This window comes from Lineus longissimus, chromosome 2, assembly GCF_910592395.1.
Source record: "Lineus longissimus chromosome 2, tnLinLong1.2, whole genome shotgun sequence".
Lineage (NCBI taxonomy): Eukaryota > Metazoa > Nemertea > Pilidiophora > Heteronemertea > Lineidae > Lineus > Lineus longissimus.
Window position 1 is genome coordinate 9,718,756 of NC_088309.1, and position 19,993 is coordinate 9,738,748.

General features: G+C 43.6%; 1 protein-coding gene across 2 annotated transcripts; it reads left to right on the plus strand.

The window, feature by feature from the left end:
* The first annotated feature begins 980 nt into the window (after positions 1-980).
* Positions 981-9,563, plus strand: LOC135483644 (spindle and kinetochore-associated protein 2-like). 2 transcript variants are annotated; one of them, XM_064764631.1, is made up of 9 exons: positions 981-1,019; positions 1,275-1,361; positions 1,735-1,830; positions 2,153-2,230; positions 2,364-2,520; positions 2,856-3,022; positions 3,223-3,266; positions 3,456-3,531; positions 9,021-9,563. In XM_064764631.1, the coding sequence occupies exons 1-9, from the start codon at positions 987-989 to the stop codon at positions 9,078-9,080; spliced, it is 798 nt and encodes a 265-aa protein (XP_064620701.1). In that variant the 5' UTR covers positions 981-986; the 3' UTR covers positions 9,081-9,563. The 2 variants fall into 2 exon arrangements, with proteins under 2 accessions (XP_064620701.1, XP_064620700.1); XM_064764630.1 differs by lacking the exon at positions 9,021-9,563 and adding an exon at positions 3,928-4,419.
* The last annotated feature ends 10,430 nt before the right edge of the window (positions 9,564-19,993 follow it).

A 19,993-nucleotide genomic window follows, 5' to 3' on the forward strand; every position in this document is an offset into this window, starting at 1 on the left:
TGAACAATCTTTTCTACAACCAAACACTATTGCTCCAACTTCGTGTGAGACAAACTCGGTGTCGTTTTACAGAACTCGTAACGTGGAAAGTAGGTTTAATAGCATCCGACCAACGCTACGAAAAACGGCCGACTTGACATGACGTTAGTCACGTCCCGTTGGGGATGTGAGTCGTAGCAGTGCGCAACCTTTATATTATCCTCTAGGGATTTGGGGCGAGGATAGAACGGGCCAGAGCCTATAAGTACAGAAAAAAACTAGGTGTACATGTACGGCAGTAAAAAGCATTCCCTAAAAGGCTAATCTATATTTGCTAAAACCGTGGCCTCATGTTGTCAATGCAAAGAGGTATCTCCACATAAGCGTTTCACGAGGTGTCGACATATAGCACAATGCGCCTTTTGCCGTGTTGCCGCGGTGAAGCGTCGCTGGCAATCAGTAGGGCCTTATCTGTATCACTCTTTTCAGCTCTGAGGAAATTTCATGCAACCCTGTGCAACCTCACTCATGTTGAATATGCGGAGCTGAACTTCTTGGAGGAATACTACCAAGACATGATCAAGGAGGGCAACCTCGATTTTGAATTTGACACGGACGTGATGTTCGCCGAAGACACACCGGAGGAATGAGAACTACTCAAAGAATAAAATTGCGTCGAGACATCGCAATGAATTTTCTCATGCAGTTATGTTGTTCTTGTCTCCCTTCTCCTTCTCCCCTTCTCCCCCCCCCCCCCCGCCCCCGTCACATTGCATTTTGGCCCATCACGTCTGGCGCCCCCCTGAATTTCGATAACCAGATAGAATATAGTTCAGTGACATTTGAACCTGTCACTTTTACCTCGTCACTAAAAATTTGATCAAATCAAACGCTCAGGTTGCTAACCTAAAGGTAAACGTTAGTATTACGACAGACGTTTGTCAAAACGTAAGATCACGAAACCTCACTACTACACCTAGCGGCAGAAAGACAAACTAAAAAGCAAAATGGAGGCAACCGTTGACAAATTGGAGTTGATGGTGAATAAAAACCTCTTTTCACGACTATTCAGCGCATAAAATTCAAACGGTTACACCGCAGAGTGAAAAGCATGTAACATGGAATATATTGATATATAATGATTTAGGCCAAGTAGAGAGGGGTGCTCCTGAAGCCCTCTTTTTCCGCTCTTTTTTATCGGATTTTTTTGGCCTTTCCTTTTGTGTTCACATAGGCCTACAGGCCTAACAGGGTGTTCCAGAAAAATGTCCTGATTATTTATTTTCCGATTTTAGTTTCAGAAAGCTGAATCCGACCTTGATGGCATTGGTAGAAAACTCGATGTCGAGTTCTCGAATGATCTTGATGAAGACCTAGACCAGGTTTGTTATTTTCTTGACTTTTTTTGAGAGCCCTGTTGTGACCTGTCATTAGTATCAATCCAATCCTGACCTGGAGTCCTGGTCCAGGCTATGACAATGATGGTTTTATGGTTTTATAATTGTAAAATTTGGGATAGGCAAACAATTGGCCTACACCACCATAACCATTGGCTGACAACTACCAGTTCACTAAGTTGAGGAAGTCTGTCTGCTTCTGCTGCTCACACTTTTAGATATTAAGACCGTATAAATTTAAATGCTAATACAACATTCGAATGGCATATCCAGAAAACCGTGGATAAGATACCATTAAAATTGCATTCGTCACTGGCAGCTTGAACGAGAAACCAACACAATATGGTTTCTTTTTCAGATGAATCCAGCGCAGATGTTGGAACGATTACGAGACGTTAAGAAAGAGTATAGTGAAGTGATCAAAGAAGCAGAGGAGATTAAAAATCTACAAAAGGTATTATGAAGATCAATTGGCATCCAGTAGCTAGTATACATGTAGGTGTCCATGTTACTATTGTACTGTATACATACGTTCATGCATGAATGCATCGATAAGGGAAATTGTAGCATGAAAAATACTCTCGAGTCTTTTATCCAAATAAAATTTCCAAGTCACCATTATGAGGACAACAGACTAGGACAACTGTTGTTTTCATATTGAACCCGACTCCCTTTCACCATACATCCCCCACATGCTCACAGTACACATACAGATAACACTTGTTCATCCCAGCTCAAATTGTAGTGTTGATGATTGCTGACATTCTTCTTTCCAGAATGCAGCTGAGTTTTTCCGCGAGCACTTGATGCAGGCATGTGAAGCCGTTGCCAACATTCAGTTACAAACCGGAGAGGTAACTATTTCAGAAGTATTGCCACGTGTGGGGTGCATCTTGAAGTACTGAGACTTAACAGAGTCATGCATTTGTCTTTTCATTTGTTGCAATCGGACCTTATTTGAATAGTTACTGTTATACTTTTTGGCAGAATCCAGAAGAATCAGAGGAGTATGACCAAGTCGCTGAGCAGCTTGGTTTGCCCAAATCTGATCCTGTTGGCGCGGAATGTGGGGATGACGTCGCAGACACTGAGGGGGATGGCACCGACTCCAGTCATGGGGATGACGCGGAAGCAAAATTTGAAGGTGAGGTGATTTTTGGAAGTATCCTTGAATGCTGTTTGAAGCGTTTACAATGACGACAATGTCACCTGATTCATGTTAGAAACAAATGGTTACAGAGACTCTTGGTTTTCTTCCTGGCCTGACATTACAAGGAATAGTTAATTTTTTTGATAAAGCAATCACGAATAAAATGCAATTATGATATTGGTTGTTTGATACATTCAGGGCTAAATGCTTGTCAGATTTGTTGACTAAAAGGTGTGGAACAGTTTAGTGATAAATTGTCAGCTGCCATGAGGGTCCAGTTTAACCCTTCAGTGCTCATTCCTTGCTACGATTGTTTGTTTCCACTTCAGGTGCTGAGGATGACCGACCAAAAGAAAAGAAAGCATCGACGAGTAGTGCGGAGTCTGCCCGTGATAAAAGAAAGGAGGCGTGCGACTTCATTGATATTACCGAGGAGGAGTTCATGTCAGTCTCTGATCACACCCGTGGCAGGGTCAAATTAGAAGATGTGAATCGAGTAAGTATGATGTGAACACTTGAGTTTGACGCCTTATTCAAGCTACTTTCCTTACTGTTGCATTAGTGATCAATTCTAGAATCTCGGAACAGAATTTCCCGGCATGATAAAATAAATCTTCTAAATTATTGAGCAAGTTATACAAGCTGCTGTGGCCAGAATTTAGGACGTGTTCGTCAAATCTATAATTTGTTTTTCAGACTTACAGGATACTATGGATGCATTTCAAAGACAATGGAAATATGTGAGTTATCGAAAGGTCATTGATCTCTGATCCTACAGGTACCTAGTTTTGGTCCCTAACTGTTTCAGCAACATGTGTTCCAAAGCATTGAATAAAGTGATTAAATATACCTTGATAAGTCGTTGTTTTCTGACACTCAAACTTTTTCACCTGTGCAAGCCTTACATATCAATATTTTCACCATTTTAGAGATGCTGTAGGACCAAGTGAAATGTTCAAGATGGGTCTTAAGGTCACAGGTACAACTGGAGAGGCAAAATTAAAGGTAGGCCGTGATTGATGATTTGGCGAGGGCGTGTTGGAGGGCATAACAAGCTGCTTCGAGTACCGACTAGCAGTCATGAGGTCACTGGTTCGAACCCCACTGTCAGCACATTTTCTAGGCAGGTGTATAAATTGGTTCCCGTCAAAAATGTTGAAGTGCTGGTTATGAGCAGCTCAGATGACTTCTGCTGAAGGGTTTCATGAAAGACCGAGCTGAAAGTGTGAAGACGGATGGTAACCTCTAACTGTAGTTGATATCAAACTTTATGTTTAGGTTCAGGCATAAAGCAAAGTATAGTGCAAAGGAACCTCTCCTAGTGAGTACCTTTCTCTTTGTAGATAATTCCTTTACAAAAAATAATGCATTTCCATTCACTATTTTACACTTGTTTTTCAGGTGCTGAAGGCATTGAAATTACTACAAATTTCGACGAAAGGATATGTCAAGTTGTCGTAGCCTGTGGTTGACCAGAAAACCTTTGGACTATATGCGTTGTCTTTTAGCATCTGTGCAATTTACTTAGTTGAACATTTATCAGGCAAAGCTACCCCAGTTCATCTCTGATCACCTCTACTGCCTAATACATGGCTGTAGAGTTGCTGTTGAGAATTCCATGGTAGCCAAATGGAGGGCTCAAAATTTGTTGATAGATGAGCACTGCACCATTGGACAAAAATAGGCACTTCAAATTGAAGTTATCTAAGAACCAAGGTGATAGAAAAGGGCCTAACAAAATAACTTGATAACAAAATCTCCATCTGAATATGTTTGAGTGCAAATATTGGTACGGGAATCAAGATGGCACCACTATATTTCAGATTGCAGATTGGTAATTTTCTGAAGTAGGTGATGATGTCTGTGTAAATTATTCAAGTGCTATTTGTGCTGTCTATGACATTTTGTACATTTCTATTGTAAATAAATTGATGTATCCGAATGCTGGATTAGTTATTAATTCATATGGTCAAAAAACATCTTCTTGTGAGAATACCTAAGAACACAGTAGAACGTTGAATGGTATTTCCTGTGTAACTTACTAGCATAGCAACACAGGAGAGCGTTTAATGGTATTTCTCCTGTGTGAATAGGCCTACCTAGAAACACAGGAGAGTGTTGAATGGTATTTCTCCTGTGTGAATACCTAAAAACACAGTAGAGTGTTGAATGGTATTTTTCCTTTGTGAATACCTAAAAACACAGGCCAGAGTGTTGAATGGTATTTCTCCTGTGTGAATAGGCCTACCTAAAAACACAGGAGAGTGTTGAATGGTATTTCTCCTGTGTGAATACCTAAAAACACAGGAGAGTGTTGAATGGTATTTCTCCTGTGTGGATAACTTTTAGACCATATTAATAGCAGAGAGTTGAATGGTATTTCTCCCGTGTGCAATAACTTTGACATTTCGCAGTAGATTAAACCTGAGGTTTAGATTGCCTTTTATGATGTTGATTAATGAATGCGATTTTCCCTCTTGAATGATGTTTGAAACAGTTATTCTTCTGTGCTGATACATCATGTTGGCAATCTTGAGGGCGAATTTAGCCTTCCCTTTCTGTTTGTTTTAGGCCGTACGGCCGCCATGGGTTCACGGCTACGGCAGGCGATGCCAAGATCCCAATCACTGGGTGGGACGATCCCGCCATATCACAGGTGCGGGCACATTCCACGCACAGAGACGAGACGCATGCGCCAATCCACAAACGCGTGGAGCTTCATAGCGGTGACGTCACACTACAAATGCAACAATACGTCTTGACGTAACTTTTGCTTTTTGCGTCACGTCCGAGGACGTACATACGGGTTTTTCATGACGTCAACTCCCTAGTTACCACATCTTTTTCATTCGAAGAAGCTGCGCGTGACATTGCTCCGACTTTTGTCGATTTTGGTGAGTGAAAATAACAACGGGGGTTAATGCATGTTATTGCAGTCGATGTAGAATGGTTAGCCGCATATTTTAATCTATTTTTGGTTAAATTATTTATATCACTTTTAGAGAAAAGTTGATTTTAATTCAGCGACGATTACGAAAAAGGCGCGCGTTCGCCATTTTTTTGAAACCGCCCGTTTCGCCCTGAGTCCCCCTCCCGCCAACCGACCCACACCCAGGCCAAGCCCCTGCTACTAAGTTAGTTGTAAGGTTAATTGTATGTCCACATTGTTTACATGGTTTGGGGCTTGGCCGAGGACGGTTTTTATTGCCAGAGCAGTATCCGACTTCTTTTGACTTTTCGTTATCGTATATGTCTTGACATCTGACTTTTGCGCCAGGGAGGAGGTAGGCCTACACAATACATCCCACCATCAAGTTGTCCCTTTGATTGATAAAATCCCTTCCACTCCTCGAATATATACCCCAGTCTTATGCTTCTCCCCTCGCACTCGTTGCTCGGTCCAGGCATGCCAGGGAGTGTTCAACTACCTGCTCGGTCATAGGCTATCGAGTGAAAAGCCCGGAAGCTCAGGGTGTGAATTAGGCTATAGGTTGCTCATGATTCGACCAAATTATATAATATCGACCCACAACGAAACGTGGGTGTACGTTTTCCCAAGCTCTCTGCTGACTTCTGTCCTGGCTGGTCTCGTGATAAGCACAACGCCGGTATCTAGATTGGACTCCCGGGACAGTCCATTGCGTCGAATCCTAATTGGATGGGCGACAGGACGAGTCCGGTTCAATGCGTCCGGAGTGTACGGTAGATCGGCATGCAAAATCTTGATAGTGTGTTTTTTTCAAATTACAGAGCCACCAAACGCTGATTTTGTGAGTCAAGCTGCTATACGCATTTCTCCAGAATTCTGCTCCGTATCATTCTATCAAATCCAAGATGCCGATTGTGAACGATCCTTACCTGATGTTGTCCTCTCCGACTGACACAGGTTATGCGAAACGTAAGTTAAAAAAAAGAAAAAAATTCTCACAAAATGTATTAAGCGTTTATTAGTTTAACACTTCATTGTATCAGGTCCGACATGAATTATCATCTTAGATACATTATCTATCTTATTCTTTTGTCTGTTTTCCAGGATTCCGAAACCGTTCAAGATCTCGTTCCAGAAGACGCCGAACCAACTCGCTTGAAGGTCCAGCCATCAACTTGCGCCGAGTGAAGATGAACATCTCGGTACTCCAGCCGCAGTCGAGATCCATCATGGACTGCCGTGGGTACGTATCCCCGGTAAGTAAACATCTAATCAAGAAAATCTTAGTCTCTCATTGCAGTAAAGCCAGTAACGCCTACATCAGAGACCTTGCAGCATTGGACGCGAGACGTGATGAGACCCCTTGGGAGTGCTGCGACGAGCCGAGGACACCGACCAAGGAGTTCTCCTTCCGCGACCTACAGAACAGGTTACGGGCGAAGAAGCAGAGCTGTGAAGAGATGGCGTACAAGATGCCGACACCCAGTACCTTGACCGTATCTCCGTGTGTGAAGGAGGAACAGCCTTGCCAGCGAGCGTTGCCCCAGAGTCCTGCGGTCGCCAGCCCCGTGATCGACCTCCGTGCCAAGCTGACCCCACGAACGATTGCCATCCCCTCTTCCGCCGAGCCAGTGCAGCCACGCACCAACCAAAGAACCGTCTTACTTTCTTCCCCACGAAAGCCGAGGGTTGATCTTCGAGACATCATCAATGCCAGGAAGTTGAAGCAACTGAAGGAAGTCCCGCAGGAGACAGCAGTCACCAGTTGCAGCAAGCGTCGAGCATGGTCTCGACGGGAGGTGAGTAAGGCTAATGACACTGATCTAGTTTCTATCTGCAGTGAGCAGGAACTGAAGGAAGTCCCGCAGGAGACAGCAGTCACCAGTTCCAGCAAGCGTCGAGCATGGTCTCGACGGGAGGTGAGTAAGGCTAATGACACTGATCTAGTTTCTATCTGCAGTGAGCAGGCAGTTGCGACACAACCAAAGGAATCATGTCCAGTTCGAGCGAAACGTCCTGCGCCCACCATGGCTCCCGAGGGAACTTGCTTGAAGGGACCACGTCTATCCGCGGCGCCGATCATGACTCCTTCAGCTGCTGTTCCACGTCAAGCACCGAAGATGCCAGTAGAACTACGAACAGGGGTGCAGAATCTTCATACCAGACAGATGCCAGGACCATCATCACCCGTGACTTTCCATGCTATCCGATCCGGCACCAAGCGACGTCGACAAGAAGACCAGGAAGATGCCCTCCCACCAACCAAGCGCCAGCGGACACATGCCACCACCGTGCCCTTTGCTGTACCAGTCAACACACCAGAACGCCCAGCAGTCCAGATGCACCCACAGACCCATCCAGTGCCATGCCCATCACCCAAGACACCCCAAAGCGTCCGATCAGATACCAAGTGTCCCGGAGAAGACGATCAAGCCGCGACCATCCGTGTCCAACCGACGAAGACTTGGAAGACCACCGCGATCAGTGAGTTGGATGGCATGACAGATGACGATCTACTTGGGGCTTTGGATGACATGCTAGCAAGTATCTAGGCCTTTTAAAATCTATTATGATTTATTGTGAAATTTTAACAAATAATTTTTATTTAATAAGTAAGTACTTGATTTGAAACTAATTTTAAAAGGGACTGACATGGTCGAGCCGAAAAAAGGAATCTTGAAAAATTAACTTAAACCATTTTTAAAATCTGCTACATGCGGGTTTAAAAGTTAATAAAAAATGCATGGACGTTTAAGCAAATTAAAATAATACCATTATTGCCGATAGTAACAATTTGTTTAATATCCTATTGATGTTGATAATTGCATGTACTCATTGTGAGGAAATTGAAAAACTAAAAATCTGATTAGGCCTAAGGAGACCACTGTCTCCATCACTGATTGGGAGTGCACGATGCAGGGGATCAAATCCCCACTCCAGGAGAGGTCTCCCTACAGTGGTCTTCCTTTAGGTATCACCCTCTGCTCAATCTAAACGATTATTATATCACGACCAAGCGGCTGCAGCCACGTTCATGCACCTTTAATGTCGAATTATCCTGGGGTTGATAAACTTTTATTAGCTAACTTTTATTAGCAAGGCCTCGAAGGGTTGCTGCGTTATTTCGTCATGATTAAAAGGCAGTAGGTGGAGTAAATCGGATGGTAAGCCATACAATTTTTTTGGCGATATGTCTAGAAAGTAAATGTCACTACTGTCCTTTTGGCCACTGTGCGAAAACTACTGGGCCGATTTCGTTGAAGTTTGTTTTTTCTAATTTTAGGCCGCAAGAGGATATTTACACTTCAGTAACCATGGTTAGGAATTTTGTTTGTATGTATTCATGTACATTGAGGTAGTGCATTGATTTTGACATTTTCCTCAGTACTGCTTATTTCCGGGTGAATTTTGTTGAAACCTTCGGTTCTTTAAAGACGGATGGTAACCTCTAACTCTAGTTGATATCAAACTTTATGTTTAGATTCAGGCATTAAGGAAAGTATAGTGCAAAGGAACCTCTCCTAGTGAATACCTCTCCATTCACTATTTTACACTTGTTTTTCAGGTGCTGAAGGCATTGAAGTTACTACAAATTTCCACGAAAGGATATGTCAAGTTGTCGTAGCCGGTGGCTGACCAGAAAACCTTTGGACTATATGTGTTGTCTTTTAGTATCTGTGCAATTTACTTAGTTGAACATTTATCAGGCAAAGCTACCCCAGTTCATCTCTGATCACCTCTACTGCCTAATACATGGCTGTAGAGTTGCTGTTGAGAATTCCATGGTAGCCAAATGGAGGACTCAAAATTTGTTGATAGATGAGCACTGCACCTTTGGACAAAAATAGGCACTTCAAATTGAAGGTATACTAAGAACCAAGGTGATAGAAAAGGGCCTAACAAAATAACTTTGATAACAAAATCTCCATCTGAATATGTTTGAGTGCAGATATTGGTACGGGAATCAAGATGGCACCACTATATTTCAGATTGCAGATGGGTCATTTTCTGAAGTAGGTGATGATGTCTGTGTAAATTATTCAAGTGCTATTTGTGCTGTCTATGACATTTTGTACATTTCTATTGTAAATAAACTGATGTATCCGAATGCTGCATTAGTTATTAATTCATATGGTCAAAAAAATCTTCTTGTGAGAATACCTAAGAACACTGTAGAACGTTGAATGGTATTTCCTGTGTAACTTAGAATAGTAACATGGGAGAGCGTTCAATGGTATTTCTCCTGTGTGAATACCTAAAAACACAGTAGAGTGTTGAATGGTATTTCTCCTGTGTGAATACCTAAAAACACAGGAGTGTTGAATCGTATTTCTCCTGTGTGAATACCTAAAAATAAAGGAGTGTTGAATGGTATTTCTCCTGTGTGAATACCTAAAAACAAAGGAGTGTTGAATGGTATTTCTCCTGTGTGAATACCTAAAAACAAAGGAGTGTTGAATGGTATTTCTCCTGTGTGGATAACTTTTAGACCATATTAAAAGCAGAGAGTTGAAGGGTATTTCTCCCGTGTGCATAACTTGGACATTTCGCAGTAGATTAAACCTGAGGTTTAGATGCCTTTTATGAATATATTATAATGAGACTTTCCCTCTTGAATGATGTTTGAAACAGTTCTTCTTCTGTGCTGATACATCATGTTGGCAATCTCAGGGGCGAATTGAGCCTTCCCTTTCTGTATGTTTTAGGCCGTACGGCCGCCATGGTTTCACGGCTACGGCAGCCCAATCACTGCGTGGGACGATCCCGCCATATCGCAGGTGCGGCACATTCCACGCACAGTGACGAGACGCATGCGCCAATCCACAAACGCATGGAGCTTCATAGCGGTGACGTCACACTACAAATGCAACAATACGTCTTGACGTAACTTTTGCTTTTTGCGTCACGTCCGAGGACGTACATACGGGTTTTTCATGACGTCAACTCCCTAGTTACCACATCTTTTTCATTCGAAGAAGCTGCGCGTGACATTGCTCCGACTTTTGTCGATTTTGGTGAGTGAAAATAACAACGGGGGTTAATGTATGTTATTGCAGTCGATGTAGAATGGTTAGCCGCATATTTTGATATATTTTTGGTTAAATTATTTATATCACTTTTAGAGAAAACTTGATTTTAATTCAGCGACGATTACGAAAAAGGCGCGCGTTCGCCATTTTTTTGAAACCGCCCGGTTCGCCCTGAGTCCCCCTCCCGCCAACCGACCCACACCCAGGCCAAGCCCCTGCTACTAAGTTAGTTGTAAGGTTAATTGTATGTCCACATTGTTTACATGGTTCGGGGCTTGGAGGACGGTTTTTATTGCCAGAGCAGTATCCGACTTCTTTTGACTTTTCGTTATCGTACGTCTTGACATCTGACTTTTGCGCGAGGGAGGAGGTAGGCCTACACAATACATCCCACCATCAAGTTGTCCCTTTGATTGATAAAATCCCTTCTCTCCTCGAATATATACCCCAGTCTTATGCTTCTCCCCTCGCACTCGTTGCTCGGTCCAGGCATGCCAGGGAGTGTTCAACTACCTGCTCGGTCATATCGAGTGAAAAGCCCGGAAGCTCAGGGTGTGAATTAGGCTATAGGTTGCTCATGATTCGACCAAATTATATAATATCGACCCACAACGAAACGTGGGTGGACGTTTTCCCAAGCTCTCTGCTGACTTCTGTCCTGGCTGGTCCCGTGATACGCACAACGCCGGTATCTAGATTGGACTCCCGGGACAGTCCATTGCGTCGAATCCTAATTGGATGGGCGACAGGACGAGTCCGGTTCAATGCGTCCGGAGTGTACGGTAGATCGGCATGCAAAATCTTGACATAGTGTGTTTTTTTTCAAATTACAGAGCCACCAAACGCTGATTTTGTGAGTCAAGCTGTAGTGCTATACGCATTTCTCCAGAATTCTGCTCCGTATCATTCTATCAAATCCAAGATGCCGATTGTGAACGATCCTTACCTGATGTTGTCCTCTCCGACTGACACAGGTTATGCTAAACGTAAGTTAAAAAAAAGAAAAAAATTCTCACAAAATGTATTAAGCGTTTATTAGTTTACGCTACATTGTATCAGGTCCGACATGAATTATCATCTTAGATACATTATCTATCTTATCCTTTTGTCTGTTTTCCAGGATTCCGAAACCGTTCAAGATCTCGTTCCAGAAGACGCCGAACCAACTCGCTTGAAGGTCCAGCCATCAACCTGCGCCGAGTGAAGATGAACATCTCGGGACTCCAGCCGCAGTCGAGATCCATCATGGACTGCCGTGGGTACGTATCCCCGGTAAGTAAACATCTAATCAAGAAAATCTTAGTCTCTCATTGCAGTAAAGCCAGTAACGCCTACATCAGAGACCTTGCAGCATTGGACGCGAGACGTGATGAGACCCCTTGGGAGTGCTGCGACGAGCCGAGGACACCGACCAAGGAGTTCTCCTTCCGCGACCTACAGAACAGGTTACGGGCGAAGAAGCAGAGCTGTGAAGAGATGGCGTACAAGATGCCGACACCCAGTACCTTGACCGTATCTCCGTGTGTGAAGGAGGAACAGCCTTGCCAGCGAGCGTTGCCCCAGAGTCCTGCGGTCGCCAGCCCCGTGATCGACCTCCGTGCCAAGCTGACCCCACGAACGATTGCCATCCCCTCTTCGGCCGAGCCAGTGCAGCCACGCACCAACCAAAGAACCGTCTTACTTTCTTCCCCACGAAAGCCGAGGGTTGATCTTCGAGACATCATCAATGCCTGGAAGTTGAAGCAACTGAAGGAAGTCCCGCAGGAGACAGCAGTCACCAGTTCCAGCAAGCGTCGAGCATGGTCTCGACGGGAGGTGAGTAAGGCTAATGACACTGATCTAATTTCTATCTGCAGTGAGCAGGAACTGAAGGAAGTCCCGCAGGAGACAGCAGTCACCAGTTCCAGCAAGCGTCGAGCATGGTCTCGACGGGAGGTGAGTAAGGCTAATGACACTGATCTAGTTTCTATCTGCAGTGAACAGGCAGTTGCGACACAACCAAAGGAATCCTGTCCAGTTCGAGCGAAACGTCCTGCGCCCACCATGGCTCCCGAGGGAACTTGCTTGAAGAGACCACGTCTATCCGCGGCGCCGATCATGACTCCTTCAGCTGCTGTTCCACGTCAAGCACCGAAGATGCCAGTAGAACTACGAACAGGGGTGCAGAATCTTCATACCAGACAGATGCCAGGACCATCATCACCCGTGACTTTCCATGCTATCCGATCCGGCACCAAGCGACGTCGACAAGAAGATCAGGAAGATGCCCTCCCACCAACCAAGCGCCAGCGGACACATGCCACCACCGTGCCCTTTGCTGTACCAGTCAAGACACCAGAACGCCCAGCAGTCCAGATGCACCCACTCTGTGTCCAACCGACGAAGACTTGGAAGACCACCGCGATCAGTGAGTTGGATGGCATGACAGATGATGATCTACTTGGGGCTTTGGATGACATGCTAGCAAGTATCTAGGCCTTTTTAAATCTATTATGATTTATTGTGAAATTTTAACTAATAATTTTTATTAAATAAGTAAGTACTTGATTTGAAACTAATTTTAAAAGGGACTGACATGGTCGAGCCGAAAAAAGGAATCTTGAAAAATTAACTTAAACCATTTTAAAAATCTGCTACATGCGGGTTCAAAAGTTAATAAAAAATGCATGGACGTTTAAGCAAATTAAAATAATACCATTATTGCCGATAGTAACAATTTGTTTAAAATCCTATTGATGTTGATAATTGCATGTACTCATTGTGAGGAAATTGAAAAACTAAAAATCTGATTAGGCCTAAGGAGACCACTGTCTCCATCACTGATTGGGAGTGCACGATGCAGGGGATCAAATCCCCACTCCAGGAGAGGTCTCCCTACAGTGGTCTTCCTTTAGGTATCACCCTCTGCTCAATCTAAACGATTATTATATCACGACCAAGCGGCTGCAGCCACGTTCATGCACCTTTAATGTCGAATTATCCTGGGGTTGATAAACTTTTATTAGCTAACTTTTATTAGCAAGGCCTCGAAGGGTTGCTGCGTTATTTCGTCATGATTAAAAGGCAGTAGGTGGAGTAAATCGGATGGTAAGCCATACAATTTTTTTGGCGATATGTCAACTATTAGAAAGTAAATGTCACTACTGTCCTTTTGGCCACTGTGCGAAAACTACTGGGCCGATTTCGTTGAAGTTTGTTTTTTCTAATTTTAGGCCGCAAGAGGATATTTACACTTCAGTAACCATGGTTAGGAATTTTGTTTGTATGTATTCATGTACATTGAGGTAGTGCATTGATTTTGACATTTTCCTCAGTACTGCTTATTTCCGGGTGAATTTTGTTGAAACCTTCGGTTCTTTAAAGACGGTTGGTAACCTCTAACTGTAGTTGATATCAAACTTTATGTTTAGATTCAGGCATTAAGGAAAGTATAGTGCAAAGGAACCTCTCCTAGTGAATACCTCTCATACCGGCAGGTAATTCCTTTACAAAAAATAATGCATTTCCATTTACTATTTTACACTTGTTTTTCAGGTGCTGAAGGCATTGAAGTTACTACAAATTTCCACGAAAGGATATGTCAAGTTGTCGTAGCCGGTGGCTGACCAGAAAACCTTTGGACTATATGTGTTGTCTTTTAGTATCTGTGCAATTTACTTAGTTGAACATTTATCAGGCAAAGCTACCCCAGTCCATCTTTGATCACCTCTACTGCCTATGGCTGTAGAGTTTCTGTTGAGAATTCCATGGTAGCCAAATGGAGGGCTCAAAATTTTGTTGATAGATGAGCACTGCACCTTTGGACAAAAATAGGCACTTCAAATTGAAGTTATCTAAGAACCAAGGTGATAGAAAAGGGCCTAACAAAACAACTTGATAACAGAATCTCCATCTGAATATGTTTGAGTGCAGATATTGGTACGGGAATCAAGATGGCATCACTATATTTCAGATTGCAGATGGGTCATTTTCTGAAGTAGGTGATGATGTCTGTGTAAATTATTCAAGTGCTATTTGTGCTGTCTATGACATTTTGTACATTTCTATTGTAAATAAACTGATGTATCCGAATGCTGGATTAGTTATTAATTCATATGGTCAAAAAACATCTTCTTGTGAGAATACCTAAGAACACAGTAGAATGTTGAATGGTATTTCCTGTGTAACTTACCAGCATAGTAACACAGGAGAGCGTTTAATGGTATTTCTCCTGTGTGAATAGGCCTACCTAGAAACACAGGAGAGTGTTGAATGGTATTTCTCCTGTGTGAATACCTAAAAACACAGTAGAGTGTTGAATGGTATTTCTCCTGTGTGAATACCTAAAAACACAGGCCAGAGTGTTGAATGGTATTTCTCCTGTGTGAATAGGCCTACCTAAAAACACAGGAGAGTGTTGAATGGTATTTCTCCTGTGTGAATACTTAAAAACACAGGAGAGTGTTGAATGGTATTTCTCCTGTGTGGATAACTTTTAGACCATATTAATAGCAGAGAGTTGAATGGTATTTCTCCCGTCTGCATAACTTTGACATTTCGCAGTAGATTAAACCTGAGGTTTAGATGCCTTTTATGATGTTAATTAATGAATGAGATTTTCCCTCTTGAATGATGTTTGAAACAGTTATTCTTCTGTGCTGATACATCATGTTGGCAATCTTGAGGGCGAATTGAGCCTTCCCGTTTATGGCTGGCGGGAGTGGACAAATATCTGAATTAAGGGTCGGGATAAATCAGATTTATACCACGACTATATTCATAATAGCAGACAGCCAATCAGAGAGCCGAATTTCATGAATTATGGTGACCATTAAATCTGAATTATACCACGACATAAATGAATCAACCCACGACTATAATCGTTTTAGACCCACGACTATATTCGTAATAGCAGACAGCCAATCAGAGAGCCGAATTTATGGACGGAAGTGCGATTTATGGACGCCGGAAGTGCGATATATGGACGCCGGAAGTGCTATTTATGGCGTCCAATATCGCACTTCCGGCGTCCATAAATCGCACTTCCGTCCATAAATTCGGCTCTCTGATTGGCTGTCTGCTATTACGAATATAGTCGTGGGTCTAAAACGATTATAGTCGTGGGTTGATTCATTTATGTCGTGGTATAATTCAGATTTAATGGTCACCATAATTCATGAAATGCGGGGTTCTGATTGGCTGTCTACTATTATGAATATAGTCGTGGTATAAATCTGATTTATCCCGACCCTTAATTCAGATATTTGTCCACTCCCGCCAGCCATACCCGTTCTGTATGTTTTAGGCCGTACGGCCGCCATGGGTTCACGGCTACGGCAGGCCATGCCAAGATCCCAATCACTGCGTGGGACGATCCCGCCATATCACAGGTGCGGGCACATTCCACGCACAGAGACGAGACGCATGCGCCAATCCACAAACGCGTGGAGCTTCATAGCGGTGACGTCACACTACAAATGCAACAATACGTCTTGACGTAACTTTTGCTTTTGCGTCACGTCCGAGGACGTACATACGGGTTTTTCATGACGTCAACTCCCTAGTTACCACATCTTTTTCATTCGAAGAAGCTGCGCGTGACATTGCTCCGACTTTTGTCGATTTTGGTGAGTGAAAATAACAACGGGGGTTAATGCATGTTATTGCAGTCGATGTAGAATGGTTAGCCGCATATTTTGATCTATTTTTGGTTAAATTATTTATATCACTTTTAGAGAAAAGTTGATTTTAATTCAGCGACGATTACGAAAAAGGCGCGCGTTCGCCATTTTTTTGAAACCGTCCGTTTCGCCCTGAGTCCCCCTCCCGCCAACCGACCCACACCCAGGCCAAGCCCCTGCTACTAAGTTAGTTGTAAGGTTAATTGTATGTCCACATTGTTTACATGGTTCGGGGCTTGGAGGACGGTTTTTATTGCCAGAGCAGTATCCGACTTCTTTTGACTTTTCGTTATCGTATATGTCTTGACATCTGACTTTTGCGCCAGGGAGGAGGTAGGCCTACACAATACATCCCACCATCAAGTTGTCCCTTTGATTGATAAAATCCCTTCCACTCCTCGAATATATACCCCAGTCTTATGCTTCTCCCCTCGCACACGTTGCTCGGTCCAGGCATGCCAGGGAGTGATCAACTACCTGCTCGGTCATAGGCTATGGAGTGAAAAGCCCGGAAGCTCAGGGTGTGAATTAGGCTATAGGTTGCTCATGTTTCGACCAAATTATATAATATCGACCCACAACGAAACGTGGGTGGACGTTTTCCCGAACTCTCTGCTGACTTCTGTCCTGGCTGGTCTCGTGATACGCGCAACGCCGGTATCTAGATTGGACTCCCGGGACAGTCCATTTCGTCGAATCCTAATTGGATGGGCGACAGGACGAGTCCGGTTCAATGCGTCCGGAGTGTACGGTAGATCGGCATGCAAAATCTTGACATAGTGTGTTTTAATTTTTTTCAAATTACAGAGCCACCAAACGCTGATTTTGTGAGTCGAGCTGCTATACGCATTTCTCCAGAATTCTGCTCCGTATCATTCTATCAAATCCAAGATGCCGATTGTGAACGATCCTTACCTGATGTTGTCCTCTCCGACTGACACAGGTTATGCGAAACGTAAGTTAAAAAAAAGAAAAAAATTCTCACAAAATGTATTAAGCGTTTATTAGTTTAACACTTCATTGTATCAGGTCCGACATGAATTATCATCTTAGATACATTATCTATCTTATTCTTTTGTCTGTTTTCCAGGATTCCGAAACCGTTCAAGATCTCGTTCCAGAAGACGCCGAACCAACTCGCTTGAAGGTCCAGCCATCAACTTGCGCCGAGTGAAGATGAACATCTCGGGACTCCAGCCGCAGTCGAGATCCATCATGGACTGCCGTGGGTACGTATCCCCGGTAAGTAAACATCTAATCAAGAATATCTTAGTCTCTCATTGCAGTAAAGCCAGTAACGCCTACATCAGAGACCTTGCAGCATTGGACGCGAGACGTGATGAGACCCCTTGGGAGTGCTGCGACGAGCCGAGGACACCGACCAAGGAGTTCTCCTTCCACGACCTACAGAACAGGTTACGGGCGAAGAAGCAGAGCTGTGAAGAGATGGCGTACAAGATGCCGACACCCAGTACCTTGACCGTATCTCCGTGTGTGAAGGAGGAACAGCCTTGCCAGCGAGCGTTGCCCCAGAGTCCTACGGTCGCCAGCCCCGTGATCGACCTCCGTGCCAAGCTGACCCCACGAACGATTGCCATCCCCTCTTCCGCCGAGCCAGTGCAGCCACGCACCAACCAAAGAACCGTCTTACTTTCTTCCCCACGAAAGCCGAGGGTTGATCTTCGAGACATCATCAATGCCAGGAAGTTGAAGCAACTGAAGGAAGTCCCGCAGGAGACAGCAGTCACCAGTTCCAGCAAGCGTCGAGCATGGTCTCGACGGGAGGTGAGTAAGGCTAATGACACTGATCTAGTTTCTATCTGCAGTGAGCAGGAACTGAAGGAAGTCCCGCAGGAGACAGCAGTCACCAGTTCCAGCAAGCGTCGAGCATGGTCTCGACGGGAGGTGAGTAAGGCTAATGACACTGATCTAGTTTCTATCTGCAGTGAGCAGGCAGTTGCGACACAACCAAAGGAATCCTGTCCAGTTCGAGCGAAACGTCCTGCGCCCACCATGGCTCCCGAGGGAACTTGCTTGAAGAGGCCACGTCTATCCGCGGCGCCGATCATGACTCCTTCAGCTGCTGTTCCACGTCAAGCACCGAAGATGCCAGTAGAACTACGAACAGGGGTGCAGAATCTTCATACCAGACAGATGCCAGGACCATCATCACCCGTGATTTTCCATGCTATCCGATCCGGCACCAAGCGACGTCGACAAGAAGATCAGGAAGATGCCCTCCCACCAACCAAGCGCCAGCGGACACATGCCACCACCGTGCCCTTTGCTGTACCAGTCAAGACACCAGAACGCCCAGCAGTCCAGATGCACCCACTCTGTGTCCAACCGACGAAGACTTGGAAGACCACCGCGATCAGTGAGTTGGATGGCATGACAGATGACGATCTACTTGGGGCTTTGGATGACATGCTAGCAAGTATCTAGACCTTTTTAAATCTATTATGATTTATTGTGAAATTTAACAAAAATTTTTTATTAAATAAGTAAGTACTTGATTTGAAACTAATTTAAAAAATAAAAGGGACTGACAAGTGACATGGTCGAGCCGATAAAAGGAATCTTGAAAAATTAACTTAAACCATTTTAAAAATCTGCTACATGCGGGTTCAAAAGTTAACAAAAAATGCATTGACGTTTAAGCAAATTAAAAAAATACCATTATTGTCGACTGTAACAATTTGTTTAATTTTCTATTGATGTTGATAATTGCATGAACTCATTGTGAGGAAATTGAAAAACTAAAAATCTGATTAGGCCTAAGGAGACCACTGTCTCCATCACTGATTGGGAGTGCACGATGCAGGGGATCAAATCCCCACTCCAGGAGAGGTCTCCCTACAGTGGTCTTCCTTTAGGTATCACCCTCTGCTCAATCTAAACGATTATTATATCACGACCAAGCGGCAGTCACGTTCATGCACCTTTAATGTCGAATTATCCTGGGGTTGATAAACTTTTATTAGCTAACTTTTATTAGCAAGGCCTCGAAGGGTTGCTGCGTTATTTCGTTATGATTAAAAGGCAGTAGGTGGAGTATATCAGATGGTAAGCTATACAATTTTTTTGGCGATATGTTAACTATTAGAAAGTAAATGTCACTACTTTTGGCCACTGTGCGAAAACTACTGGGCCGATTTCGTTGAAGTTTGTTTTTTCTAATTTTAGGCCGCAAGAGGATATTTACACTTCAGTAACCATGGTTAGGAATTTTGTTTGTATGTATTCATGTACATTGAGGTAGTGCATTGATTTTGACATTTTCCTCAGTACTGCTTATTTCCGGGTGAATTTTGTTGAAACCTTCGGTTCTTTAAAGACGGATGGTAACCTCTAACTCTAGTTGATATTGTTTAGATTCAGGCATTAAGGAAAGTATAGTGCAAAGGAACCTCTCCTAGTGAATATCTTTCTCTTACCAGCAGGTAATTCCTTTACAAAAAATAATGCATTTCCATTCACTATTTTACACTTGTTTTTCAGGTGCTGAAGGCATTGAAGTTACTACAAATTTCCACGAAAGGATATGTGAAGTTGTCGTAGCTTGTGGCTGACCAGAAAACCTTTGGACTATATGTGTTGTCTTTAAGTATCTGTGCAATTTCAAATCAAATTAGTTGAACATTTATCAGGCAAAGCTACCCCAGTTCATCTTTGATCACCTCTACTGCCTATGGCTGTAGAGTTGCTGTTGAGAATTCCATGGTAGCCAAATGGAGGACTCAAAATTTGTTGATAGATGAGCACTGCACCTTTGGACAAAAATAGGCACTTCAAATTGAAGTTATCTAAGAACCAAGGTGATAGAAAAGGGCCTAACAAAATAACTT